Here is a 25,993-nt window from a genome sequence, read left to right on the forward strand (position 1 = left end):
CTAATTAAATTAGAATCAAATCGTTCTAAATCGAAATCAAATGAGGTAGCGAGAATTAATCAATGACAACATAAATAGAGAGCTTCCTTCAGGGATATTTATTGTAACGATACAAGCAGGAACCTGATCTGGAAGTCACCTGTTTATTTACTTTCGGAACAGTAATAATTTACGGTTCAGCATTAATTTTAAACGGTCGGTACCGCGGGGAGGCAGCGCTAAAGGGCGGCCCGGAAGCCCCCACACCCGAGGACGGAGGCTCCCTCAGGCGAAGCCCTGCCAGCCCCGAGGGCCGCCTCGCGGAGCCGGTGGGGGCGGGAGCCGGAGCTCGCGCTGTCCCTCCGCCGCCCCCAGCGCGGGGCCGAGCCGAGCCCCTGCCCCTGCCCCGGCCCGCCGGGGCCTCGCGGCAGGAGGGCGGCCCTCGGGGCCCCCGGCCCTCCCTCGGCCCCCACGCCTCCGGCCCCGGCGGAGGGCTGCGCCGACGGGCCCCGTCCCTCCCCGCCAAGCTGAGGGAGCCACCTCACGGCGCCGCGGTCCCCGGCCGCCCAGCCGCGCCGTGCGGCAGAGGGTTAACCCTATTCCGCGTCTTTTAAGGAAAAAAAAAAAAAAAAGGACAGAGAGAAAGAGAGATACGCTCCTACCGTCATCTGTGAACCGACAGCACCTCCTACAGGGCCCCGGCGCGCTCTGCCGAGCAGCCGCGCTGAGGGCCCGGACGGCGTCCCGGGGTGGGGCCGGGGCCTGCTGAGCTGGCCGGGGCGACGGCCCTGCTCTGCCGGCCACGCCGGGAGGGCTTTCGCCGGGGTCCCGCAGGTTGCGCGGGGAAAGCCGCCGAAACGTCGCCCCAAAGACCCTTCCCCTTCTGCTTTTCATCGAGTTTCAAACCCACCGTCTTTCCCTGGCCTAAGTGGGGCGAGGGAGGCCCATCCCTCCCACAGCCGCCTGGTCGGGCGCTGAGGATCGCCCCTCGTACCGGTGAGGTGGTACAAACTGGCCTGGGGGAAGTACTGAGAGCAGCAGCCGCTTCCTCCAAAGCTGCACCGACCTTCCCAAGGCTACACTGAAAGCAGGAAAGATGGCGCAAGGTTTGTTTCAAAGCTCTTCAACAGGTAGTCTTTGAGACATACATCCAAAATGCCATTATTCTTCGTTCACAATGGCCATTGTCATGACAAACCCATGCCATTTGCCAGCCTTTTCCTGTGCAACAAGGCAAGGTGTACATAGCATGCACTTTAACTACATACATGCGAATAAAATGCAGAGCCCACAAACATGCCTCCAACTGCAGCTGCAGAGCTCTCCTAACTCCTTCAGGCAGAAGTCGGCTGCATGGCAGTCGGCGAGACACTGGTGGGCAGCTTCCTGTGACACACACATGACAATCAGGCAGGCCCATAAGCAACAGACCTTTCTTTGGAGCAGAGGACTTACTGGTTATTCCTCGTATCTTTCATGCTGCACTTACCACGACAATGCTCTACCAGACTATGGCTTTTCCCTTATCACACTACTCTGTCTTCTCTCACAGAAGGGCAATAAATTATTCACAAGAGATTTTGTTTAGACTGTTCATACAGGCGTTTTGGCAGTCTCCAGTTCTTTCTAAACCCCAGCTTCCACATGCACGTCAATACAGGGCCTGACTCCACTGTGTTGTGCACGCCTGTTCACTCCCAGCTACTTCAGCAAGAATGCCTGCAGCAACCTAACACAAACTCATTTAAGAGAAGGTGACATCCCTTAATGGCTCACCCTTTCAAACTCATTCATATGCACTTAAAAGATAAGCCAGGTCACTTCCACCATATATTATACTCTGTCTGATACTGAAAAACTTCCGAGTGACCATTTTAAGAAGTAGAAGTGGGCCCATAAGAAGACAGTCCCATTTGTCCTGTGAGTGAGGAGGGCAAGAAAGCTGCTTACCAGAATGCTGAATATGGTGATGCCTTTTCACCTGTCCACTAACTAATGTACTTCCATCTGCCACCCTGCAATGGCAGAGAAACATTTTCTTTGCAATAAAAACCTTGTGAAGCATTGCCTTGTGCATTTGTACCGATTCAGAACTCTGGAGACAGCAGCAATTCTTACTGATTTTAAAGAATAAGGTATTTTATTATGGAAGTTCATCTTCATAACTGTGTGCAGAAAATGACTGACAATCATTAAAAACCAAAAAGTTTGTTTCATGAAAACAAAAGGATGACTATTTACATTAACTTTCTACCACAAACAATGAAATACCTGAAACAGTTGAGGCAGTAAATATTCTTTTCATGTCTTGAGAAATTATTGAACAATAACTTGACATTGTACTGACACATACCAACAGGGGTTCAAGATGTTTAGATAGCCCTGACCAAGCTGTACACTGCAGGAGGTCAAAAAATGTTGGCTACACACTTATGTGAACTATGTCTCTCTGTTGTTTTAACTCATGAAATTGATCTCTTACAGGGAACTTTAGGAAAAATGCTTCAATATGAAAAAAAAACCCTCTACAATACAATGTTTTGATCTCTGAAGCAGCGATTTTATCCAGAACTATCTTAAATGTTTGTTAGCATTTAGCATATCCCAAGACTCTTCCCAGTCGCTCTCTGCTTCCCCTCACAGCTGTATCTAAACAGAAATCATCGCTGACAAAACCAAGACTATCATGTACTGCTCTGAAATATTTTAAAACCCTAAAATTAGGTCTATGAATTACTACATGTATACAAGAGGTATTTGCCAACAAGTATATTTATACAGTAAGAAAAATACCATAACATTTATACCTAATTTACAAATAATCCAACATTATAGAAATGTCGCTGTTGGCTTTATCCAGGAAATGCTAGTTACAGAGGTTGGAAAATTAACAGCAATAGGTAATTGAGCCCTTGTTAAAGGTATTCATCAGAAAACAGAGACATTCGTGTTTGCACCTGTCCCCTACACTATCTGTTTTTTTTCCTCTCTCTGCTTCTGCTTCTACTGCGTCTGCTCCTTTCTCTGTGCTCTGCCTTACTGCACTTGTCCCCATAGCTCTCTCTACATCTTTTCTTCTCTCTGTGCACATCGGTGCTGGGGCTTCTGGTTTCATTTTTCTTGTGCCGCTCTCCACCAGGGCTTTGACTTGGACTTTTTCTTATTTGCCTTTGCCTGGAACTGCTGTGACTTGTGCAAGGGCTTCTCCTGCTCCCCTCATCCATGCTTTGGCTTCTACTGTCCCTCTCCTTTCTTTCAGTCTCTCTCTTGATGGTGCTATGGTATCTGCTTTTGGACTTTCTTTCCCCCTCACAGGAGCTCCATTTGTTGTTCTCTGCAGAACTATCTCGCTTTAAAAGTCTGTACTTCTCCCTGTCTTTGTCCTTGTTACCGTGACTACTGGAGAGCTCTTCATAAAGTTTTTCCTTCCTCGTCTTTGCCTTTCCTTCTGAATCGCTGCTGCTGCTAGCCTCTGAAAACTTGGCTTTTTTTCTTTTCTTAGAATACATCTTCTTTTGTGCTGCTTTATCTCTGCTGTCAGTCTCGCTATCACTGCTGCTTACTGAAGTCTCACTGGAAGATGAGGAAGAGGATCTCGTCTTATGTTTCTTGTGTTTACTTTTGCTTTTCTTCTTTTGCTGTTTTTTCTTCTTTCTGTCTTTCTTTTTCTTTTTCTTCTCCAGACGATCCAGCTTCCTTTTATTTTCAAAACAGAAAAGCAGCGCAATCAGACGTGTTAAGGTATTCTAAGTTACAAAGTCATTGTCTTTTAAACTTCACTACTTCTAATGGCCTACACAGTAAATACACTGTTTTCCATAAAACCACGTTGAATTCCTCTCCTCTTTCAACAAAGCATTATTTTTAAAATTCTAACCCGATGTTAACCACAGTAAGAATCCTCCTGTAATCCACAGCTGCTCCCTCAAAACAGGAGGAATATGATTTTTTTAATTCTTTAATTTAAAAAAAAAAAGTAAGAAAGATACAGCAATTTTGGCCTTGTAACTAGGAATAAATACATTCAGAAGTGTGTGGGGTTTTTTTCTGCTGTCAGCCTGCTCTGGAGACTTTGGAAAAAATCATTGCTGCTTTTGTTTGTGCGTTTTTAGAAGGGATTCTGAAAACAAAAAAACCACAATTAACACTGACTTTCTACTAATGATGGAAACTGAGACTCTAAAGCCTACATCTCTTGAGTTCTCCAGGCAAATAATATGGATATGTTTAATAACCTCTTCAGTCACAACTAGAAATTTAAATTTTCTAGCCATAAGTACAATATTCCATCATGTACATGCATTCACTGCCATTTGACTGCTTTCACCTAGCCTTTTCCTTGCTTTCAGTGTTTATTCTTCTGAAAAAGTCAGTGACTGAATAATGAAACTACTTTCAGTGCATTAAAAAAAAAAATCCCTTCAGACCAGTAACATCTAAAGGACCAAAATATTTACTGAACTTCAGCTTTCAAAATATAAAGTATTATAATTTCATTGTGTTGGGCCAGCAGAAGTTCAAACAAAATACCATTTTCAATTACTCAAACTACATACACATTCCTTATTTAAAAGATACAACAAGCCACCCATTTTTAAAGAATTATTTATTATAAATGCAAATACCACATGTACCTACCTACTGCTTAGCCATGCACCTTTCTGCCCCCCTCCCACTCCCCACATACAGAACATCGTTTAAGCTAAAAGGCCATTTTAATTAGGGATACCTGTATGGGATCTACCAGGCAGTAGTTAGTTAGTATTTTTCATTTTAAACATTTTCAGGTTATTTCAAGATAACATTGCAAATTAACAGAGAAAAAAAAAAAAGTCACCTGACATGAAATCAGTAGGATAGAAGCAAAGACTGAAAACCTCATTAACTTTTTATTAGTACTACAAACCCACAGGGCGCTCCCTCTGCTGGAGCAGCAAACTGGAAACCCTGATCCGAGAGCAGTGTGGAGCCAGTGTGGAACCTCAGCCCCAGGGTGCAAGGTCAGGTTCAGTTTAGCCGCACAGCAGAAGATAATGAACTTTGCCAAGTTGTAAACCAGTAAACAAGGATTTTTTTAATCCTGAAAGAAGACAATGTAAACAATGGAGTGCAAAATAATATTTTAAAATAGCAACTGGCAGCATCTTCAGAGAGCCAATTATTATTTCAGTATCCCAGTTAAATTGGAAATGAGCCCCAGTGCAAAGGCATCATGACTAGATTAGAACAGCCAGATTAAAACAAAACAACCAGATTAAAATAACATACTGCATAATGCCATTTGTGGTCACGTGTACGGTAAATGAAGCTGATGTTCGCCTGTACTGATGGTGCTAAATTCTTCAGTGGCACAGAAGAGTTACAGGGACAACCATGGAGTCAGAACTACTGGCGATACAGATCCCCTCCGCTTGGTACCACACCTACCTTAGAAGTTTCTGTTTTTGTTTGGTTGACAGTGATTTTAAAAATTCAACTTCTGGATCATCATCTCCTTCACTTGCAACAAATTCCTAGGAAAATGTGGTAAGACAAGGAAAATGTGGTAAGACATTAAGTTCTTACATATAAAAATAATCTCTTCATTCATATTTCTGTATTAAAAGTGATGCATCTATGTACCTTATTTTTGCACAGGCACAAATATATTTGTATTACTAAGTCAGCTTATGACTCTTTGGAAAGAGCAGCAAACTCACTACAAAGCAACTCCCCCCACATTCTGTCTCAAAGCTGAGTAGGTGTTATAATGTGGGGTTATACAACAGGAATTATTAGTAACATATGAAAAAAATCACTGCTAGGGAAAGAAATGTTTCTGAAATAGTTAATAAAAATGAGCCAATTTTGGAGCCCACATGATTCTCCAGGATAAGTCACTCCATTGTTATCATGCTTGGATGAATAGGTAAGACGCTAGTCCTGCTCGAAACCAGAGTAATTTAAGCAAATTACTTTTCTGTCTCGGTTTAGTCATTAGGAAAATGGGTATTAACACATCTACCTCACTGTTGTGTTATTAGTCTTTAAATGTTCATAAAGCGTTCTAGCAATGCAAAATACTGCAATCATATAATCTACATACAGTAACGCAATCAGCAAAGCATAGCTACTTGGAAAACCCTGAATTCTTCAAATTATGTGCATCTGGTACACTACAGTTCTGTGTGATGTTTTTAATTTAGCCACACTCAGGAGGGGAAAGAAGAAATAAAGATTAAAAAGCTCTTCCAGAAAAAACCCACCACACCTAACATAAACCGAACATACTGATATCACTGTGATTCATCTAACAGTACCCATATGCTACATTTTTCTGGGTTGCGTTGCTTTGTTAACTGCAAAGGTACATCCATCTGTGGAGACACAAGGAATTGTTGATTTACCCAAGATTTTAACAGCTGAGGGCCGTCGTCCCTTCTTTACTAGTGGTTTGACTGTCCTGCCATATGAACAAAGGTCATTTCATGGTGGCTCACTTTACACTTTAATAAAAGTACCTCAATTAGAAATGCACCCTGTGCAGCCTAAGGCAATAAAACGTTTTCACTCCCAGAAATAATAAATGTAACAATAGTCAATCAAGTAAAACAATCTTGAAATAGAGCATTCCTGTCAGTCATTGTCTGTGCATACTTCCTCAAACTTCATCCAAAGGCTAGCATTGCATCACAAGCATGTGGCAACCCCCCTAGCCACCCCCTTTATGAAAAATTCAATTTCTAGTCACCCAGAGGAGGGATTTGTTTATTATATGTGGTTTGAAAAGAAGTAATTTATGATTCACCATTCTGCCTAAAACAAAGCTGGAAAACAGTAAGTTTCTAGATGTTTTTCTACTGGTATGGCTCTTCAGCTTTCCTATGGATATGCATATTTGAAAACATTAAGTAGCAATTCACAAGCAATCACATTTAGATTTATAGACATTTTCAGCTTACTGGTAAAAAGATCATTACCTGTGATGGATCATTTGCGGTCAAGTTTCTCCCCAGTACATTTTGTTTCAGTGCAAACCCACTGTTTCTCATCTCCGCTATTAGCTCCGAGGGGTGCATTGATGGCCCTGTTCACAAAAATCACAGTTTGAATGTATCATTTATATCTCTCTACCTTTTTTGGACTCCACAGTAGGAATTCAGTTGAAGCTTTGTTAAGTAAAATCACAGCTAAATCAACTCAATAATCTTCTGCTGAGCAAATAATCAGATATGATTTTCTAAAACAGCAGTCTGGAGATTCAGCATTGAAAATAATTGCATTTTTCTTTAAGTACAAGGGGATTCTCTTATGTAACTTTGTCATGTTAAAAACAATATGTTTAGGTAAGTCTAGTAATATATTCTTATTACAGTAAAAAAGCACAGGAAACCTAAAGAGAGCACATTAAGTAAGACTTTTATGTGCCTCCTCTCTCCTAAAACAATGGGAAAATGCACTTCTAGCATGTCACCAATAAGGCATTTTTCATGACACAAATTTCTGAACTTAAGTGTAGAAAGTAACCATTATTAGAAACTCAGTACACATATGGAAAATAAATAAATATATGGGAAAAAAAAAATCTATGTCCTTACTTATTCTAGGTATGTCCAAATATGCTGGGTCTCTAGGCTGTTACCTCTCCAGAGATTTCTGATTTATCAGCTTAAAAAATACACTGTATATTACATTAGAGTAGGTGTTTGGGATTAGGCATGTTCTCTTAATTTGCAAGCATCTAACAAGGAGCAAAACATCGGACGTATTTTGGATCATTCAGAGTTGATTGTGTAATTTACAAACGTTGTAACTCACTCTTGCTTTAAATGGATACCTGTGATCATCAAAACCTCATGTACTTGTCTGATAAGGCACTTTTTCTTCACCCTAAACATACACTCTTTTGTAAGGTCACTTTCAGTAAGTTTCCTTACCAGTTAATTCCCTGGCCTTGCTGTCAACGAATTAGCACCACTGTATAAGGCGAATCTAAATTAGAAGGAATGTACAATAAAGCATGGAGCACAAGATTACTATAACTTCAGTAAACTAACTGTAATTTATAAGATTAACTGGTCTCATAAAACATACTGATCCTGCTTTGTGGTTTTAAGAGTGTCTTAGTTGTGATGGACAAAACACATAGATTTTTAACACAGAAAAGTATGGAAAGTAAAGGGAAATTTTTACTATGGAAAGTAAAATAGCACTTTCTCAAAAAAAATTTCAACTTCAACTTTTCCTTGGTTTTCCTGTATAATGCACTGCTTACAGAAACAAACAGGCCTATATGTAAAGCAGGAATGAAGAAGATAAAACTTTGAAAATGGTTTAAGGAGCCCCTGCATTAGTGACTTTCTTTTCACCAGTTCCTTATTTTCCCAAGCAGAAGAATTTTCTGAGATACCTTTTAGTCGTCCTTTATTAAAGGACCTATTAAAACCCTTTAGAGTTTACATTTTTATTAAGTAGGAGGTTAACCTCCCCCCCCTATATTTTACTGATTTTTTTTTTGTTTTGATGTGTTATAGTGTAATTGTCAGCTCACTGATAGTTAATGAATGTATACAGGCCCCAGTGTCTACATTTCTGCTTATTTCAAATCTAAACCCTTGCTCTGCTTGCCCAAATCTGCTCTGGCTGGAACAGAAACCAACACTAGACAGAAACCTAACCAGAATTTGGTACCAGCTGATGTCTTGATTTGAAAAGGCCACATAAACCGGCCATACAATTCAGTCAAATACTAAACCAAAACCAAGCCCTGTATGAGGAAGCTGGATGGAGACGAAGTGTAGAGTCAAGAAAGAAGATTTCACCATACCAAGGAAACCAAAATGTGTGACCAGACTGAAGCCTGGAATCCCCCTGTTGTTCAAAGGCAGTACCTAAGTACAGACAAAGCAACCGAACCAATTTGCCAGCTATTCCCCCTCCAGCATCTCAGCATTGTACACATTTTGATGTGTAGTGGATACCTAATGATTCCCATTAGCGTGATTAGATCAACAGAGGAATACAACCTGTCCAAATCTGTACAGGAGATTTGCAAGAGAACTAAGACAGAAGCCCTGACTTTGTGGTTCCATACAAGGACCATGGACAGAATCGAGACCAGAGAGGCATGAAGGCATACCGGCCTTCAAAAGCCCAGTTCAAAATTATTTTCTAGAAACAACCTTTCACTGGAAAGAGGTAAGCAAAACCATTTCATTGCACCATACTACTGATTTTTGTGCATTTGTGCGCAATGGATGCCAGCTGTGCTGTAACACACCGATCCATACAAGTGAACAGGGGACCTGTCAGAGTGGCTGCTCAGGCTGGGATCCAACACGCAACCGCACACAAACCTTGGAGTTAGCTTCCATGTGCTTTTTAGAGGTGAAATCTGTATGAGGTTTAAAAAAATAAAAAGGCATGTAAGCTTAGGAGGAAAGCAAGACAGGCTAAAAATGAACTTGTATGACTTCCGTTTCCTTGTTTATTAATGACATCAAGGAGACATTCATAGCTCCATCTACAGTATCTCAGTTGCAACATGCCATTACCATGACAAGGATGGTTAACAAACCACTGTTATTCCTGATTTGTGGATGTATACAAGCTACACCAAATGCACTTACAGAACCTTGAGTGGTTTATGAAACAAATTATTCAGGAAACAGTAATTTAGGTTCAGCCTAGCTTGTGAGGAGATGCAAGAATCTCCACAAAGCTTTATTACGTACATTATTTTTACCGTAATTAAAGGTTTTAGAAAACACTAGGAAGTGAGATTCAGCAAATAAACTAACCCCATAAATGAAAGCAGAGTCAAATCACAGCCCTATTTCACAACGCTTCTGCACGCAGACCCCAGTCAGACACCACACAAGCATGCTGTCCACTATGGTTGATAACGGAGGACTCTCTAGCAGCACGTGATCTTTACAGTTTAAAAAACATTAACATTTTTGAGAGTATGACACAGGCAAACCTGCTCATGTTTTTTTTCCGAACAGCTGATGCCACTGAACCTCTGCTCCCCAATGACACCAAGACCACATTGCAATGTTTGTTCAGGTAACAATGCTAGACCACAGTAGGGAGAAAACAGTATCTGATCTGCTCTAAAGGGACTGTTTTCTATCTGGTTACAAGTCCAGACTGAGAAGTTCAATTAAGACATCATATTTGACAATGGCTCCACAGCTCAATAGCAAACCTCTACTACTACCTACTTTCTGCAACACAACAATGAGAATCAAGAAAAAATTTTATTCTTGTAATTAAACTCCTTTGCTTGGAATTAAAGGAATCAAATGCTTGGTGACTGTCTTCTCCCATCCATGCCTCGACAGACTGCTTTTGATCTATAATTCAATGATTTTTAGAATGAGATTTGATTTTCTTTGAAATATCAGTGACTGAGGTCTTCCAGAATTCCTGGGCACAGCTATTTTATGTGACAGCACTGAGGCTTGTTACACATTTCTTTTTGGGCTGCTTCTTCACAGACTCATAAAAGACGTAGGTGCCTAAATGTGTGAGCAAACAATCACATTCCAATTTCCACACTATAAAATTAAGTAGAGGATTTCTCCTGGGTAATACAAACGAGGGAGACAAAAACCGTAAAAGAAACCCCTAACACTGAAGTTCACTCAACAGAGGTTTGAAAAACTCAGCTTCTCAGAATTGTCCTTGGCTTCCTTATTTAGGAGCTAAAGCTTAAATCTTGGAGCCACCAGTATAGTGGCTGGTAGATGGCCTCTTCCTTGGTTTGGTGCGAATTGACTGTGGAGTCCTGCTTGTTGGAGAGGCGACCATGCCCACTGTGATCATACTTGGTTTGCCTGGTAAGCTGAAGAGGTAAATCTTTTCAGCCTGTTTTTGGTTTATGACTACATCAGCTCCAAGATCTTCAGACAAAACAGTACTAAGTACACCTGACAGCCACATATCTTCATCTGGTTAAGTTCCAGTTAAGTCATAAACTGTAAAACAGGCAGTAAGATTGATTGTGATGAGAGGCTCTCAGTTGGCTAAAATCTTGGGAACTGAGTAGCTAAGCATTCTTGAACAGCACCCATCAACTTGCAGAAAATCACTCCCACACCAGGCACAGAAAAACACTTTGTGTACTATGAAAACTGGTGTCCTCATACATGCATTCCTGATGGACTTGTGAGACAGTCTGTGAAAAAACTATCTGTGTGATCTCACGCATGTGAAAACATCTAGAGATGACACTATGCCATGAGCTGACAGAACACTAGATAGAGGAACCCTGTAAAAATAGCTGATCACTACAACTTCTGACAACTAGTCTCTCAGCATTCTTCCAACAGCAAACTAAAAATAAGTCCAAAGTTACAATATTTCATCACCGGTTTCTTATTCTTTCTGAAACAAGTCAAACACAGTACCTTGCTATTTTTGAATATGACTGTCAAGCTTATTTTCTGGAATTTACATTTTGATATGGAAAAAAAGGAAAAAAAAACCCACCTTAAAACTTATCCAGATGACACTTGTTTAAAACGAAAACATTTATCTGCTTTAAAATTAATTCATAGGCTCAGAAAAGATTTTTATCACATAGTGGAATTAATTTCATGCTGATATCATACTTCTTTTTATGCAATAAGACAACTGGCAACTTAAGTTTTCTACAGCTACAGGTACTTAAAACTACATATGTAAGGCTTGCACAAAAGAGACTCTATAGTTAAAGACCCACCAGAGGATTTTTAAAATATTTTTTCATGGCCTTTATAATTCCCAAAAAATAGTGTTGTCAAGCAAATGGGCTACAGTTTCTTCCTCTCTGTTATCTTCCGTTTAAGATACTATTTAAGGAAAAAATAGCTGAGTTGACTCAGAGTTGGGGCACAAAATCCAGAAACTCACAACCACTAAACGAAGTGTGAAAAGAAGGATCTTAGTCTTCACAAAATACAACCTGAGTGCAACCTTAGCTTGACAGCTGTTGATGCATCTTTATAATATTCGTACAAAACAGAAGAGCCGTAAATAGATGTTTTCTGAAGCCTATATGAGCATCAATTATACTGGACTGCAGAAGGATGTCATACTAGGATTTCTACAACATACTGTAAATTTGCTGGTTTTATAACAAAGAGCAGTCCAGTTTCTTATCACACTGAACTGAGATCAATTTAACAGAATCAGTTCTGCTTCTGTTAAAGAACCAGGGGGGAAATACAATTTCAATTACTTAAATGCCTAGCTTACAGCAAGCTCTCCCACGCCACTCCTGTCCTAGAAGCAAGAGAAACCTACAGCTGCAATTAATTTTCGATTCTGCCTGTACTTCTCTTGAAGCTACACATGCAGAGTGTATGTAACACACTGTTGTTGACAGAACGCTTCCCCTAAGAGGCACAGGCACAGGACTCCTCTTAGGAGAACAATGCTCACTGTAACACACTGTCTAGCAGGCCTCCATTAAAATGCCTCAAGCACATTCTTCAAATTATCCACTGTTAGAGAACAGTATGCCAAAACCTCTTTTCAGAACAACTCTGGTTAAATACCACTTTTTCTGCAACAGCTTCGGTGGCAGTAAGGACAGACCATATTGTTACAATTGGCAGTACAACCAAAAATAGCAGGTTTACTTCTATCTAGTCATGACGCATAGTCTTGACAGTATCTGCTCAATTTATTGATAAAAGCTTTCACGGCTGTCACCAGTGCAGATGAGCCAACTGAATTATTCTTTGCAATCAATTAAGTTTTAAATGGATTTTTATTGTGGAATACATATGGGAAGCAAAAAGACAGAAGCAGTAATAGTGTAACCACTTCTTCCACCTGTAGCAGGGGAAATTACAGTAACCAGTTGTACTTAGGTAGTAGCTGCAGTTATATAGTGTTATGAAATGAAATGGGGTACTCAACATAAAAGTTACTGAAAAAGGCCGAAGATTCTTCATGGTGTCATTTTAACTACAACTTTTTAACCTTTATTTTAACTAATACTCATTTTGTGTATCATCAAACCAGAATATTTAGAACAGGGCTTTTCTAGAGCCTCCCTTTCCTGAGAATGTGTCCTGGTATGGGACATCTTTTAGTTTACAGATGTGACCATTTTAAACTAAAAATGTCACCACGATCATACCAACAGACTTCTCCTCACTTGGTAATAGAGAGATAGTTTACATGAATGTAAACGTAAGCAAAGCATGCTGGCATATCTGCTATAAATTCATCAGTATACATCACACTCAGTATATTCCACTCTACCACGTTTAAAAGTTCATTTACGAATCAAGGACAAGATACTTTCGAGGCTTATCTTTTATTACTACATAATTTTTGTTGACAAAGTAGGCCTAAAGCATGTTGTCTTTGTTATCTGCATCTTGGACAACGTGAGGCCATTCCTTCTAAATTTAAATTTGATTTTCTACCTAACAGTGATATTAAAGCCACCCTCTGCTGTGGAAAAATAAGTAAATAAATAAATACTCCAGGAAGTATGCAAACAGCTCTTTCGCATTAACCAGGTTTTAGAAAACCATTCTGTTGGTGTGTTTCAGTTTAGCACACAATCACACGAAGCATGAATATACCCGGAATTCAGAATGCTGCCTTCTCTGGCTGGTAGCAAAGGCGTAACGTATGATCCAAGGCTTTTTAGGTTTTCCTTTAAAAGAGAAACTAACTTTAAAATCAGCATAGATAGTTTTGTCAATACGTCCATATACCTTTTTTGTGCTCTCCACAGAGTTTTTTTTTTTATATATATATAGCTTAAAACAAAATTGAACAAAAATAGAAAAAATGAAAAAAAACCCTACAGACTAAGCCTAATCACACCGTATTGTCTGTGAACTTTTATTGAGGTTGTGACAAAGACACAAGAAGACATTTATCTAAAGGACAAAGAGCTAGTATCAAAGTTATGTGATCATGATCCTGGTCATGAAGAACACAGCAAATTAATGCTGCCTCCACTAATTCATAATTGGTATTTTTTTACTATTTTTTTTTCATCAATTTCAGAAATGACTGTATTCAGATCATATTTACACTTCAAAGCAACTGCTGCAGTTGGCATTGAGAGAAATCAATGAATAAAAAAACCTCTGGCTTTTAATTAACTCTTTTTCAGAGGGTCTGCAGTTTAAATGAACACTTTAGCACAGCATTTAAGTATAATTTGCCATGCTTTTGTCATAGGGTATTTCAGATAATCCCAAGTTCCCTTTTCACTTTTTTTTGAGTAGTAAAAACCATTTAACATTATCAAACTGCTATAAGAATCCATATTTATTGCTTAAATGCCAAGCACAAGACTTCTAATAGAAATCTGTATTTTACGCATTCATACCAAATACAGAGGCTTCTGAAACATAAATGGAGAATTACTCTAAAATGTGACAGTTCTTAAACTATGTGAAGATTTAGTTAAGGTTCCTACTGTTCACAATCAAAGGTCTCAGCTGCAGATCATAAAGGAAGGTTTCACACACTGTATGTTTCTACAGATGACCATTTATACAAATATTCACAGTTAATACATTCAAATACCTTTTCTTGTCATAGATTCAAGAGAACACTTAAATCAATTACTGCATTCCTGATACAATGTAGATTTTTATCTGCTGGGAAACAAAAGTACCGTATTTGTCACTGAAAAAATGCAGTGAGACATAGACAAAACATAACACAGATTTCCTTTTCTGCTGTCTTCACGTGACCGCTAATTTCAATTACTACGGAAAGGAATTTCACCCAAAAGCTAAAGATCAGCTGAACACACTAGGTGACAGACTGACAGAAACCACAACCACAAGTAGTTTAGGGGTGCTCAGGCAATGAAAAGCGAGGGCACAAACTCTAGTTGCAGGTATCTAGTCTTTAGAAGGCTGCAGCTGCAGAGACATACCTAGAGTTTCTTTATCTTCATAGACCATATGACACATGTTGCTCCACTACATTGTTACTATTATTTGCCTTAATTTTCCACAACATGCTAATCACTTTACAATACTCTTGTCCTTCTCAGTAATGTCACCGGACAGATCACACACAGAGCCAGTTGGCTGCAACCATTCCAAGCAGTCCCTAGCAGAGCAGGATGCCCACCACTCTCCAGGCTTAGGCTTCATAGGCCAAGTGCACAAGAACCTTTTTCAGTCTCACCATTGCACTTCTTCTAGCTACGCCATTCGTAACGTTACCTCCCCATTTGAGACACTAGCGTTACTTCATAAGATACTAATACCTTTCTTCATAAGACAGTAGCAGATCCCTAGCAGGCTATTTGTTCTAGAAAACCTATAACAAAAATTGTAAGCATGTAAACTTTCATAGCTTTTTAGCAAACCCCCCGCAACCCTCACTGAACAAGATAGATTGCTTGCAGGGGAAAAAAAAAAAAAAAAAAACACCAAAAGAAGAAGGAAAAAAAAGGAAATACTTATTCTGTCCTAACTTTACCTGATCAAGTGACTGAGACAATTACAGGCAATTTTGAAATGAAATAACAGTATTACTTCAAAATAACTTGCACAGAAAACCTACTGGTCCCTGTTCTAACAAAGTCAAAGGCTTTTCAGGCTTCACGAAAAAAAAGCACTGCAAAGCACAAAAATCAACAGATGCTGCTGGTTAATGATAAAAAAGGATTGTAAAAACAGGCAAACTTTTAGATGCAGTGACTGTTTTTTTTGCTGGTATATATTATATATATTATACATGCATATATACATAGTGGCACATAAAGTCAGAACCACAACTGATATTTTCATCTTGTCTGAAATTTGAAAGTTAGGATTTTATCAGTAAAAACCACTGTAAATCTGTTTAGCCCAAAGAAGCATTTTGATTGCCTAATTTAGCTTTGTAAAGGAGAAGTAAATCTTATAAGTTGGTCTCTGTAAGCCTCACAGCTGGAACATTCTAACACTACTTTGCAGTTTCCAGCGATCAAAGTAAGTTACTTTATATCTAAAACTAAGAATTTCATAATGGAAATAATGCAACACCAGGGGGTGCAGTTATCATGAAATAATTACACTCCTGGGAGATTACAGACAAGGCTGTACCCCAGGGGTGTGATTATCCCATGATAACCACATCCACTGAAATTGCCTTATTGCAAAAATAATCTCTATTCACTGGTGAGGTATTATTCAATAGGCGCTTTTTTAATGGTAAGATTATTATTTTTTTTGTATGAATTACCAGCTAGATTAGTAAAATGGTCCCAGAAGGAAAATAACCAAGTCACCAGGCCTAAGTTAAGGTACTGATTGTAATTATTTTTGCTTTCTGGAGTGCTGCAGTGTACGTCAGATCTTGAAAGACAGAACACCATTCTGTGCCACAGACACGCTTTTGCCCTGCAGCAGCTCCACCGGAGTAAACTGAAGCCCGTGACTAGTCTTCGCATACAAGACATTCAATGCTGAATCCAAAACATCAATTGCTGATCAGTTTATGTGCAGAGAGGAAGATTACAACGCAGTCTTCACATCAGATTCAAAGACAAGTATCCTTCCGCTGAAATAAGAGACTCACAGATTACAGAATTTCTGGGAAAGAAAAAGCCTGTATTGGTGGTTATTTTATGATGTGAAAAAAAAAAAAAAAAAAAGTACCTAGGCCATCAGTAACTTCTTTTTCCTCACAGAGAAACAGAGCAGGAACTTTAGATAATGCAAATAAATCAGACATGCGAGTTTCATTTTCATTCATCTGAACTCAAACATTTCCTCTGAGGCTGAAAAAACATCTTGAGTCCAAATAAGACATTTTGTTTTACTCTCTTTCTGAAGCAGGAAAAAATTAGAACAAAACACAAACTAAACTTGTGTCCAGTGCTCTTGAATTTGGCTTCTGCATTACTTAAACTTTTCTTCATTGAAATAAGGAGTCTACATCCTACTGAAACTCATTGATTTGGGCATTAAAAAAAAAAATCATTACTCCCTGGGCTTTTATTAAATTGAAGTCACCATTCAACTAAGACTTTTGAAGATCAAGTTTTTGGAGGAAGAAAGGGAAGGATGGGAAAAGGCTGCTCTTGGTGTTTTTAACGCAATAATTTGGTTATCCTAATAAAACAATTTTTTTTATATACTCATTCTCTGTCAAAAAGTTTTGCTTTTGATCAAGGAGAATGACGAAAATGTCCCTCCAATTAGGAACACCAGTCCTTTACACATGCATAAAGATTGGTTAGCAATACTGTGGCTACTACCACCGTTTGAAATGGTTTTGTCTGGGATAGAGTTAATTATCTTCATAGTATCTTGTAGGGGCTATGTTTTGGGTTTGTGCTGAAAACACTGTTGATACAAATATAGGAATGTTTTTGTTATTGCTGAGCAGCGCTTGCACAGAGTCCCACCACCCCACCAGTGAGGAGGCTGCGGGTGCACAAAACGCTGGGAGGAGACACAGCCAGGACAGCTGACCCCAGTGACCAGAGGGATATTCCATACCACATGATGGCATGCTCAGCATATAAAGCTGAGGGAAGGAGGAGGGGGACGATGTTCAGAGTGATGGCATTTGTCTTCCCAAGCAACCATTAAGCATGATGGAGCGCTGCTGTCCTGGAGATGGCTGAACTCCTGCCTGCTGATGGGAAGTAGTGAATGAATTCCTTGTTTCGCTTTGCTTGCGTGCACAGCTTTTGCTTTACTTATTAAACTGTCTTTATCTCAACCCATGAGTTTTCTCACTTTCACCCTTCTGATTCTCTCCCCCATCCTGCTGCAGGGGAGTAAGCGAGCACTGTGTGGGGCTGAGCTGCCTATCTGGGCTAAACCACCCTGTTTCCTTTCCAGGTTAATTAACTCTGTTCAGTAATACTCCTCAGAGCCATCACCCTTCTATACTAGGTTTTTAAAGACTGCAAAAATTATTACATGATGGAATTCAGTCACGAGTAATTAGGTATATAATAAACTTCTCCTGTCGTTCCTAAACTTGCATGTACAGGATGTTTCAGTCCTTTACAGCACAGCATCTGAAGTTCCTACCATTACTGTTCTGTGGACAGAAACACATTTGGGTAAATGCACGAAGACAGAAGTGAACGAAACATAGTATTCCGCTTTCCAGTGTGCTCAGTGTGCTTCTCTAAAGCAAAAGCACTAGGTTCAGAAGAACTAGACCTCTTAAAAGTCCCCTACAGGGAAGCCAGATCATTTCTTAAAAGCCACTTCTGCAGAGGTTAGTGATGCCAATGTCCTCAGAGTATCAGATTCAGAACCACGAGGCTGAGGATTCCCAAGCACTGATTGCTTAGAGATTCATTATCAGCCAGAATGCTCTGCAGCACACGGACTAGCACCTTCTGACACTGTGCTGATGCACGGTGTGCTCTAACAAGGGTGAGTATTTTCAAAGTTTGAAGAACACTGACCTAAATTTAGGTAGTGCAACTACCACGCACTGCCTAGAAAAAAATTATTCAGTTCAGTTTGCAAGAAAAGGATGCGAGACCATCTTTTATTAGGATGAAAAGACTATAAATCAGAGGAAATCAACTGCTATCAAGTAAATCACTTCAAGGCAACACAGCTCTTTTCAAAGACCATATAAAAAAACTCCAAAGATTTGCTTTTTTTAAAAAACCCCAAAGTTTCAATGATTTATAGCCTAAATTTGGTCCTTCTAATACAATTAATTTCATAAACTACTTGGAGTCCTGGTATATTGACTGTAGCACTACAATTTTATTCTGGTGTCACCTTTATTCCTTATTTTATCTATATTTCTCAGATGTACTCTTTCATTTATGAGACAATATTTATATTTCAATTTCATGACACACAAGCTAGGGACAAACTTTCAAAGATGACTTTCTACATTACTTCAATTACTTCCTGAGCTTTAAAAGTATTATTTGCTGTAATAATTTAGACCAACATTTTTCAACTCTTTTTTCAGAGCTGGTTGCAAACTTTTTTTATTTTACACATTTAGCTATTAAAAATCACAGTCAAATAAATTAAATACACATTCCAGACTTGCTGTATACTATAAGCAATCACTCCTTATCTTTGAAATCCCTATTCATTGTTCTCTTCAGAGGCACATATTTTCTTCTACATTCTAGAAATGAACAGACAGCTTCTGAAAACTGATGTTTGGACTTCAGCTCTTACAAGCCAAGTGGTTTTGTACCTTTTTTTTTTGTGTGCTGACAATCATGATAAATGAAAACTCTGGACTATTTACATGCTTTTTAACAGTTTTCTAAGCATGAGGAGACACTTGTGACATATGGCAGGGGGGTGTGGGGGTGGGTGGGAAGCAATTCAAGTGCTTTTGGGGTTTTTTTAAACCTAATCATCAGTTCATGAAACACAGAAAGGTTTCATAAAAAGATGATCTCATAAAGTCTCTTACAAAGCAGTTATTTTCTGCAGTTCCAGCCAATCTAAGTAAGAACAGCATGGCAATGGGCATTTTTGCAGTACTATAAAATAATCAGGAATTTAGTCTAGAGACATAAAAGCAAATTAGGAGTGCATGCAATTACTGATAAAAAGAAGCAGGAAGAAGCAGAGCTTGAGGAGATGTGTTGTACAGAGGAACAGAAGAAGGCTCTTGGAGATGGACACCAATTCAGCATTAGGGCTAGTAACAAAGTAGAAGCAATGAGAGGAAACAAAGAGCAATAGAGAGAAATGGTCAAGACAAGATTACATTACTGGGGAGCGTTGATCAGAACATGATAGAATTTGTCTTTTTAATCTTGCAGTGTCTTGTCAGGAAATGTAAAAACACTATTCTACCCTCAGCACAGGTTAATTTTACAGAGCCAACTGCAGAAATGCAGCATTGTAACAACTGGGTAGAATTCTCAGCAATGCAAAGATAATTACTTACTCCCGTTCCCAGCAACACTGGACTGGTGTCAGGGTCTAGCTACAAACAAAAAAAAAATTTTTTTTTTTTTTTAAACATGTGATGTAAGCTTTAACACACCACATTGATGAATTATGAGCCTTAAGAGAATCAGTGAATTCAGTAACTTGTGTTCTTACTTAACTGTAGTGCTTCATTTACATACCTGGAATTTCCAAAAGCTGTCAAAGGAGTGTAATTTAGCTTGTTATTAAATCAGATGAAGTTTGATAAAAGGATTGTATTCCTGAGGTTAGAAAAAGCAGACAACCTTTTACCTGATAATCTAATTAATTATATTACCACTACCTATAAGCCTTGTATCTGCTATTAAATCAAGAACTTAAAATTGTTTTAAACTTTACCTACAGTGTTTTTACATAGCTTCCCTGAAAGAAAGAGAAAGTAGCAGTATCATTACAGCTGACTAATCAAACCCAAGAACAGTGTCTTACAAATTATATATACAAACTGTGATCTGTCGCCCACCCCTACGCCCTGAAATCCTTCCTCAGCCTACAAAAGTCTATGCTCAGCATAGCACACACTCTTCGAAGTTCCAGAGTTGAAAACGAGAGGGCATTGGCACAGTCTGAGAACACCTAAGTAGTTCTACAGCACATCCCTTCATGCAAAATTAATCATATGTGCTAAATCCCTCTTTTTAGGTTTAGAAAGACAGTTTGGAAAGCTACCCTGGAGAACATCTCTCTGACTAGGAAACGCCCACAGCAGTCAAACGTTGCCTACACCTAGATAGTTCAGTTAGGTTTGAAACAAGCAGTTAGTCTTACACTGGCACTGCAAAGTGTCCATATTGCGCTGTTATGAATAAGAAGTCATCCATTTTCAAGTTTTTGCAAGCATGTACAAATACTTTCCACTTTCCCAGCCAAACACTCCTAAAATTTACCCACATCATTTGAACTGGGGGGAAAAAAAAAAAAAAAAAACAACCAAAGAAACCCCAACAGAACAGTAAGTTCTGCAGCATAAAAGCTTACCTGACATGTAAGAGCTGCACGATATAACTCTACCACCACCAAACACTCCAAGCACAACTACTTCTAACATAAGAATGACGCAAGAAAATGATTTAATGTAATAATGTACTGAATAGAAAGGCTGAGAATGTCAACTACAGGATGGCTAATACAAAGGTATAATCATCAGACAGCGCCTAAAAGCAGAGCAGTGTAAGAGGCACTATTTCCTCTAACTTAAGCCTTCCAGGCCTCATCTCAAAGAAATGACATATCTAGATGACCACTTCTGAAAAGCAAGGTTGTTCATAGGCTAAATATGTAATAAATCTAAGAGCTACGACATAAAAAGATACCCTTAGGAAAGACAGAAGAAAAAAAAAGATGTTATCAAGTGTGCAATTGTAATGGTATCCCTGAAAAATTACACAACACAGCACGTCATCTTACGGGGCAGTACAACAAGGCTGAAGACTCACCTGTGTCACCAGGTGTTTCTTTAACATGCCACGCTCCTAAGAATCTTAAAAGTGTTACAAACTTGGTTCAACTTACAGAAAACAAAGTATTGTAGGCAAAAAATTACTCAATTTGAATGTTTATATCCACTTCTTTAAACCTCATCTAACACTAAATGCTGTGTGACTGTGTGACTTCAAGTAACAGGAAAGCTAATAGAGGGGGGGGAAAAAAAAAAAAGAAAAAAAAAAAAAGTAGTTCAGTAAGCAACACCAAGCCAGCTGAAAGGAAACCAGCATTTGGAAATCTAGGTTTCAATTCCTTGTTCACTTATAGAAGCACAATTACATACATAAAAAACCCCAAACCTCTCATTTTTTCCAAGTGATTAGCAAAGATATACTGATACATCCAGCTTTTCCAAGCTATTTGTCTGAATCTGAACTGGGACAGTCTTTGGCAATCCATTACATTCTTTTTTTTTTGGTGACACAAATATTACCATTCTGATATAAACAATCTCATTGCAGCTTCTTGGTTTTTGCCACAGACATAATCAAAGCATCAGTCATTATGGAATCTTTTTTAAATGTGTTAGTAATGAGAAAATTAGGTCCCTGTCATTTGAAATAACTTGAAATTGTGAATCTTACATTTGGAATAAAGAAGTGTTTTCCCCATTTCATCATCTCTTTGAAATATGATAAATTTAAACCTTCTAAAATTAAATGGGATGAGTTCCCCCAAGATTTCTAACCAGCACTGTTATAAGTGTCACTCACTGCCTACCTGAACCATCACTGGAGACTGAACTTGCGTTAATTCCAGAAAGGCCAAATAAGGGGCATTCTCGATCAGTGTTTACATGTCCCCACTTGTGGCATTTAATACATCTCACATTCCGCACCTAAAAGGAAAAAACAAAATTGACATTATTTAGTTATCAATACAGCTTAACATTTACAGAAATGTCTACCTTATTATGCATCAGAAAAGCTTTTAAACTCACTGAGAAACAGATGATAAAATTAAGAGAGTCCATGTGAATGTTCTGCAGTTAGATAACATTTGAAATATACCCAAGACATCCACAGAGTGAAATTTATGTAACTTGCCTGGATACCAAATGGCTGATCTCTGATATTCATATCATCCTTAGCATATCTGTTACACAAACACAAAAGAAAACAAATACTCAATTCACTATACTCTTTTTTAAACCATCATTACAAAACTAGCTTTTATTGTTAAGTGAGTATCCATTTCAGAGATATACTTCTGGTAAACATTAGTTTCAAGTGTTTTCAAGTAAGGATGTAATATTAAAACAAAAACTGATCAAGGAAATTAGTAAAACCTGTAAATGTGGAACTGTTAACTGCCAGGACATGACATGATTTACACAAGTGTCCTGCTCAAAAATAAAACAGGAAAAAAAAGAAAAAGGGAAAAAAAAAAAAAAAGAAAAGAAAAAGAAAAGAAAAGGATATGAAAGGTAAGTAAGACGAAAAATTTTATTCGGATAAAATCTGGACATCTTACTTTTCTCGAGGGGCGACTTTTTGCCATTCAAATTTGTATTCAGTCTCTCCTTCTTGCTATAAAACAGAAAACATGGGAAGTTTGAAGGTTATTTTTTAAATACATTTTAAGTAAGTAGTAAGAAAACAAGAAAACAAAGAAATGATGTAATGAAATACCTCTTTAGTTTCCTCTTTGAATTTTCAGCAATCATGGAAAGAAAAGAAATGCTACATTAAGTATACATGTAAAATGCAGCTGGTGCCTAAGCTGGAGACAAAACATTTTACAGTTTATACTAATACAATAGTACAAATACTCAGAAAGTAACTTTCTTTAAATAGAGCACACTTAGAAATAATCAGCCTTTAATATATGGTTACAAATCCTGTTAAACCAGAATAATCTTTTAAAACTATACTGACTTCACATACAAATACAAAATTTAAACTCTTTTTGTGAAAGTTGCGACAATATTTAATTTTTAAATCCTTAAAGAAGGTTTGTTTGGGTTTTTTTAGCAAAAATCGCTAGTTTAAAATTGCATTTGCTCTAAGTTTAAGGGATTACTTTAAGAGCTTTTAAAGTTAAATAATTGCAAAATTCGCCCTACAAGAATGAGCCCATCCAAGCATTTCCAACAGGAAAGATGCATTTTAAAGAGAACTTGTTTTCTTTTAAATTGAATACATTTTTTTGTTCTGCACTACATTCAGATTTTGCTAAAATTAAGTGACTGATATGAGTATCCACCGGTAACTTCAGTTTACGAATCTACTAAATACAGTTGTAGTCAGACCCACCAGAATCAGGTCAGCCAGCACTTTTCGATACAGAATGTCAGTATTTATTATTTATAAAACTTCCACTAATTAACTTCTTGCTTTGCTATTTCCTACGCTTGACATACCTCAAGCTGAATTAAGGGCAGAACTTTTAAGCAAAAGTGACCCTGCTATTTCTAGAAAAGGAGAGCAGACCAATTGGCTTGTGTTGTCCAAGTCATCACCTTGGTAAGGTCTAGTCCTCCTCATCCAATGCCTTTATAATCAGCTAATGAAACACCTTTGGTCAAGGACAGAATTTCTGCTCTTGCCCAGAAAGATATTTTATCTATTTTTTTGCCTTCACCTTGAACTGTTGCTTAAGAAAACACCAACCCTTCTCAGTTTGAAATAAATTAAAGTATTGTGAAATCAAAATTATTACATACTATATATGTCTGCATATTCCCAGAGGAAAAACTAAAAATCATACCTTCTAGCATTGCCTCACTATGATACATTATTTTAAAATAAAAGACTGTGCGTATTTCTTCAGGAGGTTTTTAGCTTTGCAGTACTGTCTGCTCATGGTCAGGAAACCGCAGTACCTTTCTTTGCTCCAGGTGGGGCCTCATACATGAAATTAAGACCATTCTTCACACGCTCATCACCCATAAGCAACCTAAATCAAAAGGACAGAATTTGGGGTGTTACACACAAAACATTCACATTGGTATTACTTATTACAAAGAAACAACCACAAACCAGAGATGTTCAGCAAGAAATTGTTATAATAACTGGCTATTTTTCATTTGTTAATTTGAGTTACAAAAGTTGAGTATCAAAAAACCGGAGAGACCAGTCAGTACTTCTGTGTGCTCCATTGTACCAAAAATCACACATCTCAGCCACAAATGAAACATAACTGTGTCCACAGAATTATGAAAGACAGATTTCTGTGTGATCCAAATTTATTGTCATACAAGGTTACCCGCTGTTCTGTGCAATGTAACATATTTTGGAATTAATTAAAAGACACACACAAGCCACTTTAAAGAAGTTCTTGTGACCTCTGCTTAATCAGACATCAATTCATGACTCACTGTCCTCTCCTACAACAGTCAATGGGAAACAGTATTTCAAATAACTCACAATGATATGTCCTTCACTGCCATGAAGACAAGAGACAGTAGGAAGAACAAAAGTGTGTGATCTTATGACAATTCTCACCTATTATCATACGATTCCTGTTCTTTCAGATACTGTTGCATTAATTCTTCTTGTTTCTTCTTATCATATGATATTTTCTGTTCTGCCATCCATACCTAGTTACAACAAGTACGTTTCTACTTTAAACAAATACAAAAACTACTGTGAAATGTATTCACATATAAATACTTAACTGGCTTAATCTACTGAAAATACTTAAGAAAGGAAAGAACCCATCCTAATTACCTGAAATGTAATATTTTAATCCAGCTTTTCAACAACTGAACTTCACACAAGTAGTAATTTTGATAAGCTACAATTCCAACATTTGAGAACTGAAAAGACAGGAAAAGTCCAGTAATTCAAACGGAAAAGTAGGCTCAGAAAACACCCTGGATGTGCCACAGTCTTCTCTGTAGCAACACTTCATCACCTAAGTCTCACCACACCCCAAACCCCAGGTTCTCTCGGGAGCTCCTGGAATGGTACCGCTCTGGGGAAGAGAAACCTGGAACCAGGTCAAGGCAGGCGCGAAATATCAGGAAAAGACTAGCACATCGTGACAGGCGGATGTTGTCCCAGACGATGCACGGTGCCTATTTACCCAGAGAACCAGGTGCTGAAGAGCTGGAGCCAGGAAAAGGCGACGGTTATACGCGCCTATGAGCAAGTAAACCTGAAGCTTCATCTGTTTCTTAACTTCTTTCCCTGCTTCTTCCTTCCCCCTTGCCCCAACCCCGTCCCACCTCTGAGGAGCCGACCTGCCCTACTGACGCCATCGCGGTGCCAGCAGCCTTTCACGCCCACCGGGACACCACCCGGCCTCGTCCCGGGCTCCCCCAGGGCGGCCGTCCGTCCGTCCGTCCGACCGGCCTGCCTGCCTGACCAACCAACCGACCGACCGACCGACCGACCGACCGACAGGCCGACCGGCCGACCGACCGACCGACAGGCCGACCGACAGGCCGACAGGCCACGGCGCCTCACCCCAGCCCAGCCGCCCGGCAAGGGCCGCCACGGCTCCCGCCGCCGGCCCGGCCCCCCCTCACCTTTTTGATGTTGGACTTGGAGGCGGGGTGAAAATCCTTCTTGCACATGAAGTTGGCGAACGACTTCCCCATGGCAGCAGCGGCGGGGAGAGAGCCACCGGCTCCCGGCACGGGCCCTCAGCTGGCCGCCTCCGCCGGGCCTTCCGGGTCGGCGGGCGGG

The 25,993-nt window shown here is 39.1% G+C and overlaps 1 protein-coding gene across 3 annotated transcripts; it reads right to left on the reverse strand.

Annotated features, from left to right (window-relative positions):
* Positions 1-2,733: 2,733 nt before the first annotated feature.
* On the reverse strand, positions 2,734-25,955 carry CIRSR (corepressor of RBPJ and splicing regulator). Of its 3 annotated transcripts, XM_086465702.1 has the most exons (10): positions 25,834-25,955; positions 24,806-24,900; positions 24,184-24,257; positions 22,991-23,004; positions 22,833-22,888; positions 22,406-22,454; positions 22,080-22,197; positions 6,939-7,045; positions 5,407-5,492; positions 2,734-3,675 (listed from the first exon to the last, which is right to left on the reverse strand). In XM_086465702.1, the coding sequence occupies exons 1-10, from the start codon at positions 25,903-25,905 to the stop codon at positions 2,949-2,951; spliced, it is 1,398 nt and encodes a 465-aa protein (XP_086321828.1). In that variant the 5' UTR covers positions 25,906-25,955; the 3' UTR covers positions 2,734-2,948. The 3 variants fall into 3 exon arrangements, with proteins under 3 accessions (XP_086321828.1, XP_086321829.1, XP_086321830.1); XM_086465703.1 differs by lacking the exons at positions 22,991-23,004; positions 24,184-24,257; positions 24,806-24,900; XM_086465704.1 differs by lacking the exons at positions 22,991-23,004; positions 24,806-24,900; positions 25,834-25,955 and having other exon boundaries at positions 24,184-24,254.
* Between the last annotated feature and the right edge of the window lie 38 nt (positions 25,956-25,993).

This window comes from Leptosomus discolor, chromosome 5 (genome assembly GCF_034619465.1).
Source record: "Leptosomus discolor isolate bLepDis1 chromosome 5, bLepDis1.hap2, whole genome shotgun sequence".
NCBI lineage: Eukaryota > Metazoa > Chordata > Aves > Leptosomiformes > Leptosomidae > Leptosomus > Leptosomus discolor.

What these genes read in the sequence shown, in the direction of transcription:
- CIRSR (XM_086465702.1), bottom strand. Translation starts at nt 25,905, where the DNA reads ATGGGGAAGTCGTTCGCCAACTTCATGTGCAAGAAGGATTTTCACCCC. An exon ending in AGTCTCCAGTGATGGTTCAG is followed by an intron (nt 7,046 to 22,079) that starts GTAGGCAGTGAG and finishes TTTTGTGAACAG; the next exon opens with GGCCATCAATGCACCCCTCG. An exon ending in CAAAAACAGAAACTTCTAAG is followed by an intron (nt 3,676 to 5,406) that starts GTAGGTGTGGTA and finishes TGAAAATAAAAG; the next exon opens with GAAGCTGGATCGTCTGGAGA.